Source organism: Chiroxiphia lanceolata, chromosome 20 (genome assembly GCF_009829145.1).
Source record: "Chiroxiphia lanceolata isolate bChiLan1 chromosome 20, bChiLan1.pri, whole genome shotgun sequence".
Classification (NCBI taxonomy): Eukaryota; Metazoa; Chordata; class Aves; order Passeriformes; family Pipridae; genus Chiroxiphia; species Chiroxiphia lanceolata.
The window spans coordinates 3,468,048-3,474,166 of NC_045656.1; the positions used below are offsets into that span (position 1 = coordinate 3,468,048).

Genomic DNA, 6,119 nt, shown 5'->3' on the forward strand with positions numbered 1-6,119 from the left:
GTGGAGCACCGTTACAGCACTACCCGGCCTCGTAGAGCAGACCCTCCTCCCCCATTCCGCATCAAAAATTGAGCTTGAGCAGCTCCCCTGAAACCAACCCCCCCCCCAAAAAAACCCCACGCTACCCCACAGCCACAGAAATCCCATTTCTAAGCTCAGGAAACCTCGCGGGCGCTGACTGAGCCATCCCTCCCGTGGGATATTGATGATCCAAGCCTGCAGAAGGAAAAACCATTTTCATCCCCACCATCCCCAGCGGTGTCCCTGCGGTCACAGAGCAGGCAAGGAAGGACCCGGGGGCCACTCTTTTATTACCAGCCGTTCAGAGTTATTAAAAAAAAAAAAAAAACCCTCCCTGAAAGGCCACAGGCAGCAGGGGCAGCTCAGACCTTCCTGCCGTAGATGGCGGCCAGCGCCTTGCGGGCGCTGCAGATCTGCTGCTCCAGCCGCTCCCGCGTGGCCTTGTTCCCAGTTTTTTTGAGCATGGCCTCCATGTCCTCCACCAGGGCGCGGTGCCCCGTGGTGTTGTGGAAGACGCGGATGGCGCGGTCCCCGCAGGACACGAGGTAGCGGCCGGTGGTGTCGAAGGCAAGGTCGGTGATGCCGTGACCGTGCACGCCCTGGAGCCGCTCCTCCTCCTCGCCGCGGCGCGTGTTGTACACGGCGATGTCGGCGCCGCCGGCCACGGCCACGGCGCGCCCGTCGGGGGACAGGGCGATGAGCCGCGGCTCCGGCACCGAGCACTGCCCCGTCAGCAGCAGGTACGGGTCCTGCTGCTTCTTGTACTCCACATCCGTGTCCCAGAACTTCCATGTGCCGTCCTTTGACACCGTCGCCATCCTGGAAGCACGAGAGAGGACAGGTTAGTGCAAGGGAATGCACCAGGAATCCTCTGTGGAGGGAGGTGTTTTGGGAAGGGTGAGTCCGTACACATGTACAGGCTGTGCTGTCTTTCCACTATCCCAGGTTGCTCCAAGCCCTGTCCAGCCTGGCCTTGGATGCTTCCAGGGATGGGGCAGCCACAGCTTCTCTGGGCAACTTGTGCCAGGGCCTCACCACCCCCATAGCAAAGGGTTTCCCTCCAATATGCCATTTAACCCTGCTCTCTGTCAGTATAAAGCTGTTCCTCCTTGTCCTTTCCCTCCAGGCCCTTGTAAACAGTTTCTCTCCATCTTCTCAGCTCCCTTCAGGTATTGGAAGGCCACAACTGGGTCACCCCAAAGCCTTCTCTTCTCCAGGCTGAACAACCCGAATTCCCTCAGCCTTTCCTCACAGCAGAGGGGCTCCATCCCTCTGATCATCTTGGTGCCTCCTCTGGACTAGCTCCAACAGGTCCATGTCCATCCTGTGCTGGGTCCCCAGGGCTGGAGGCAGCTCTGCATGGGGGGTCTCACCTGAGGGGGCAGAGGGGCAGAATTCTCCCCTCCCCTGCTGCCCACGCTGTGGGATCAGCCCGGGGCACAGGGTTGGGTCATGTCCAGCCTCTCCCCCAAGTCCTTCTCCCCAGGGCTGCTCTATCTGCTTATCCCCAGCCCAGATTGATCCCAGGGGTTGCCCTGACCCAGGTGCAGCACCAGCACTTGGTCTTGTTAAATCACATGAGATTCCCATGGGCAGGGAATACACAGGTGGCACGAGCCAGTTTTGGCCTCCCAGGGCAGTGTTTTACCCCTCCCAGCTCAGGGGTGCAGCTAGGGAACCCTAGAAGGGGTGAGCTCCTGTGTCCTGAGGGTGATCCAGAGCGGGCTGTGTGGGATAACACACACTCACCTCCTCGAGTCATTGGAGAAGGAGAAGGAATGTACACCAGCAGTGTGGCCCTTCAACTCAAAAGCCCTGGTCACCTCCCGGAATTCTCCATTCTTGCCAAAACACACCTCCCACACCTTCACATCAGGGGTAAAGCCACAGGATGCCACAAACCTGTGTGAAGGAACAAGCAGAGACACAGGGTACCTGTAACAGAGCACCCGAGGAAGGCAGGGCCAGCGCTCTCCAAACCTGTCCTGACTCCTCCACTCAAATCTTTGGTCAGCTGGGAAAGTTTTCACTTGTCCCTGAAACCCTGCTGGTAAAGGGAATGCTAAGGAAGGGCACCAGAACAACTCAGGAATGAGAAATTCTCAGGCCAAAGCAAAAGAGTTCAATGCTTATGATCCCCAAACTCCCTGAGCCTGGAGCAAGGCAAATCATCCTGCAGCGACAGGTTAGAGACAGAACAGAGAACAAGATTTTCCTGATAAACAGATCCCCCAGAAATAAAGACTTTAGCTTTATAATTAACCTTCAAGAGCTTACAAACAAGTTCAAAATGCTGTTTGCTTTGCATAGGCTGTTTGCTCTGTCCCATCTCTGCTACCTGAGGCCAAAGCTGTTCTCAGGTTACCAGAACAGCAGCACTGAGGCACAAGGGTAACACACCGTGTCTGAGCCCACATCAGCTCCACATCCCAGAAGGCAAAATCCCTTTTTAAAACTGTGGAACCCTCAGAAAACTGCATTACAATAACAACTAACTGATGATGTCCTGTGGGAAGGAGTGAGGTTCCCAGCTGCTCCTGCAGCGGGATCAGCCCGGAATCCCTCCCGTCTCTCACCTCCCACAGGGTGACACTGTGGCGTAGGCATTGTTCATCTGGTTGGTGTTAATGCTGGCCAGGACTTCTCCCTTCGGGCTCCAGATCAGGATGGTGGTGTCACTGGAAGCTGTCATGATAAACTTTCCTGGGGGAAAAAGGTAAAGATCAGGAGAGGTCCCAGACCTAACACGGCCAGAGACTCATTGAAGCCCCAGCACAACCTCTCCCTGCAGCTGGAGAAAACCAAAAGCAGCACCAAAATCCAAGGAGGGTCAATCAGAAGACTCAGCTCCTGGTTATGCCTTAGTTCTCCTTTAGCTTTTGGGTGGGCAGTGGGCACTGGGCCCACACGTGCCCCTCGCTCAGCACCCTCAGCCCCTGCAGAGCTCAGCACGGGCTGTGCCACAGCAGGAACACAGCACATTCCATCTGCCCTGTGTGCCTAAAACCAGCTCGAGGATCAGCCATGGATTGTGGACAGGCAGCTGAATCCCAGTCACACCAGCACCACCCATGGTTACTGGTTGTGTCCATGTTGGACTCCTGCTTGTTCCCATTTCCCCAGTGCCACCTCAGCCCAGGCAGGGAGTTGCCTGTTTACCTTTCAGCTACTTGTTGCAGGTTTAAGTTTTCACTTTCACAGCTGAACAAAGGTCTCAGTTAACATTTTCCCTGCTCTCCTGTTACAGAGGTGAATTCACATTCATCTGCTGTCACGTACCTGAAGCATTAATCCATCAAGCCCTCACCACTAACACAGAATTCCCACCCACCCACCCTCACCTCTGTTCTAGGTGATCCCAGAAGTTCAAGACAGACCATAAGAACTCACTAGAGAGATTTCTGACTGGTTAAAGAGAGACTGGCGGGCCAGAGAACAGCGATCCTCTCAATATTGAGACCAGACCTCTTTGCAACAGCATCCCTGAAAATGTAAATTAAGAGACTGTGCATATCGGGGAGCTGGTTACAGGGACAGAATGGGTCTGAAAATGACACCTTTTAGTTCACTCAGGAGTAAATTAAATAAAAAAAAAACCCTAAGAGACTACAGAGAGTCAAGTACTGGGGCTGAGCACAGCCTTCAGAATGCCAAAAACTCCAACACTTTGAACCCAGCAGCTTCACAAGGAAATCAAAGCCAACCTGGACAGCTGAGCAGCTCATTTCCATACCTGTCTCTGCAATCCCTATGTTAATGACGGGAGCTTTGTGCTTCTTTGGGAAGTCCCCAGAACTTGCGGTGAAGGTGAAGCTCCCATCGTCCTTCTTGGTCATCTTGTAGACACGAATAGTCTCGGCATTTGCCAGCCAGATAATGAAAGCCCTGTGGAGGGACAGGTCCTGATCCCCAGCTCAGCCCAGGTCACTCAGGGCCACCTGGGGAGAGGGATACACTGGCAGGTAAAAAGCTTTATGAGGGCACCAAGTTCTCTCCCTGTGTTGGCCCCACTGCAACACTGAATGGAAAAGAACAGAATTTATTACACCTGGAAATGAGATGCTTTCCTCTTTCTAAAAGAAGCCACTTCACAAAGAGCCAAGACATGCTTTCCCACCAACTTTCCCACCCAGCAAGAGCTCCTGAGCCCACTGGAGAGGCTCAGCAGCACATCCCAGCTGGCAGAGACTTCAACAGCATTTCCATGGTCATGCAGGGCACTGGGATATTTGCCCCAACAACCACATTAACCCATCAGGGGTTGCACTGCATGATCTCCAGAGGTCCCTTCCAACCCTGACTGTTGTGGTTTTGTGATTCCATGCCAGTTGCCTTCAGAAAAGGCCACGGATCAGTGGTTACAGTGATGACCCAGTGATGGACGCCACCTCCACGCATCCGAGGGCACACACCACTGATGCCAGCGGGGCCTGGCTGTGGGATCGGTGCCTCCGCAGGACACCCCTGTGCCAGCAGGAGGCCTGTCCGTACCGTGAGTCGGGGCTGAGGCGGACGAGCTCGGCGTGGTCCAGCCCCACGTTGGCGCGCAGGCAGCGGTGCTCCCGCCCCGCCAGGTCCCGGGTGCTCCACAGCCGCACCGTGCGGTCCTCGGAGCACGACGCCAGGTACTTCCCGTTGCTGCTGAAGTCCAGGCAGGTCACCGGGCTGCTGTGGCCCTGCGGAGAGAGCGCGGTCACGGCGGGAGGAGGTGGGACACTGGCACCGGCAGGATACCGGCACCGGCGGGGCAGCGGCACCGGGAAGGACACCGGCACCGGGCACACGGCACTGGCGGGACGCTGGCAGGACACCAGGGGGACACTGGCACCGGGAGGGACCGGGCAGGGCACTGGCATCCCCGGGACACCCGCACCGGGCACACACAGTACTGCCCGGACACGGTACCGGCGGGGCGCTGGCGAGACACCAGTGGGATACTGGCACCACGGGGACACCGGCAGCAGGAGGGACAGCGGAACCGGGCACGCACAGTACCGGCGGGACACTGCCAGGACACCAAGGGGACACCGGCACCGGGGGGGACACCAACGGGACAGCGGCCCGGGGACACGCGGTACCTTCAGGGTGGCGACCAGCAGCCGGTGTGTGAAGCTGTGCTGCTGCTGCTGCTGCTTCTCCCTGCGAGGCCTCGCCTTCGCCTTCCGCGGCTCCTCCGGCCTGGCGTGCCCGTTGGCCCTGGGCCCTGCGGGAGCGGAGGGGCCGGGTCAGCTCCGCTCCGCTCCGCGCCGCCCGGCGCTCCGCTGTCCTCCCCGGTACTCACCGTCCGGCGGGGCGGCGGGGGCTGCCCGAGGGGCGGCGCGGCGCAGCGCGGCCGCCAGCAGCAGGACGAGGACGGTGATGAGGAGGAGGATGAGGAAGGCGCCCGGTAGACCCGGCCCGCCCGGCGCCGCCGCCCCCTCCATGTTCCCGCCGCCGGTGCCGCGTCAGCCACCGGCACCAGGGGCAGGACCCGCGCGTGCGCATGCGCGGCGTCCGCGGGGCGGCCCCTGGCGGGCGGGGGCGGTACTGCAGCCCCGGCCCCCCGGTGTCACCCAACGATGTGACCACGGGCTGTCAACCCCCGATGTCACCCCAATGCTGTCACCCCAATGCTGTCACCCTAGCCCTGTCACCCCAACCCTGTCACCCTAGCGCTGTCACCCCCAACGCTGTCACCCCAGTGCTGTCACCCCCAAAGCTGTCACCCCTTACCCTGCCCCGGCCCCGACGTTGTCACTCCCAACGGTGTCAGCCCCAGCGCTATCACACCCTACCCAGCCCCAGCCACCCCCAGACCTCCCGGCTGTCACCCCATTCCCTACCCCAGCCCCCCGACAACTGCCCCCCCCCCCACTTCCCCAGCCTCTGCCTGCATACTCCCCCCTTCAGCCCTATCAACCCCCCAGACCCTGTTCTCGGCCCCCCCCCCCCCAGCCCCTGCCCGCACCCCTTCCCTAGCCCCTCCTTCCTCCATCTCCTGCCCCCAACAGCCCCTGCACCCCCCAGCCCTTGCCGGCACTCCCCCAGCCCCGCCAACCCCCGCCCCTAATCTGACCCCACGTCTCACTTCCCCGCCTCTGCCCCGGTTCCCCTCATCT

General features: G+C 59.4%; 1 protein-coding gene across 1 annotated transcript; it reads right to left on the reverse strand.

Moving 5' to 3' along the window:
- Positions 1-290: 290 nt before the first annotated feature.
- Positions 291-5,444, reverse strand: TBL2 (transducin beta like 2). Its single transcript, XM_032707631.1, has 7 exons — positions 5,303-5,444; positions 5,100-5,224; positions 4,513-4,697; positions 3,755-3,906; positions 2,598-2,724; positions 1,771-1,923; positions 291-840 (listed from the first exon to the last, which is right to left on the reverse strand). Exons 1-7 carry the CDS (start codon positions 5,442-5,444, stop codon positions 384-386), a joined length of 1,341 nt encoding a protein of 446 aa, XP_032563522.1. The 3' UTR covers positions 291-383.
- Positions 5,445-6,119: the final 675 nt, after the last annotated feature.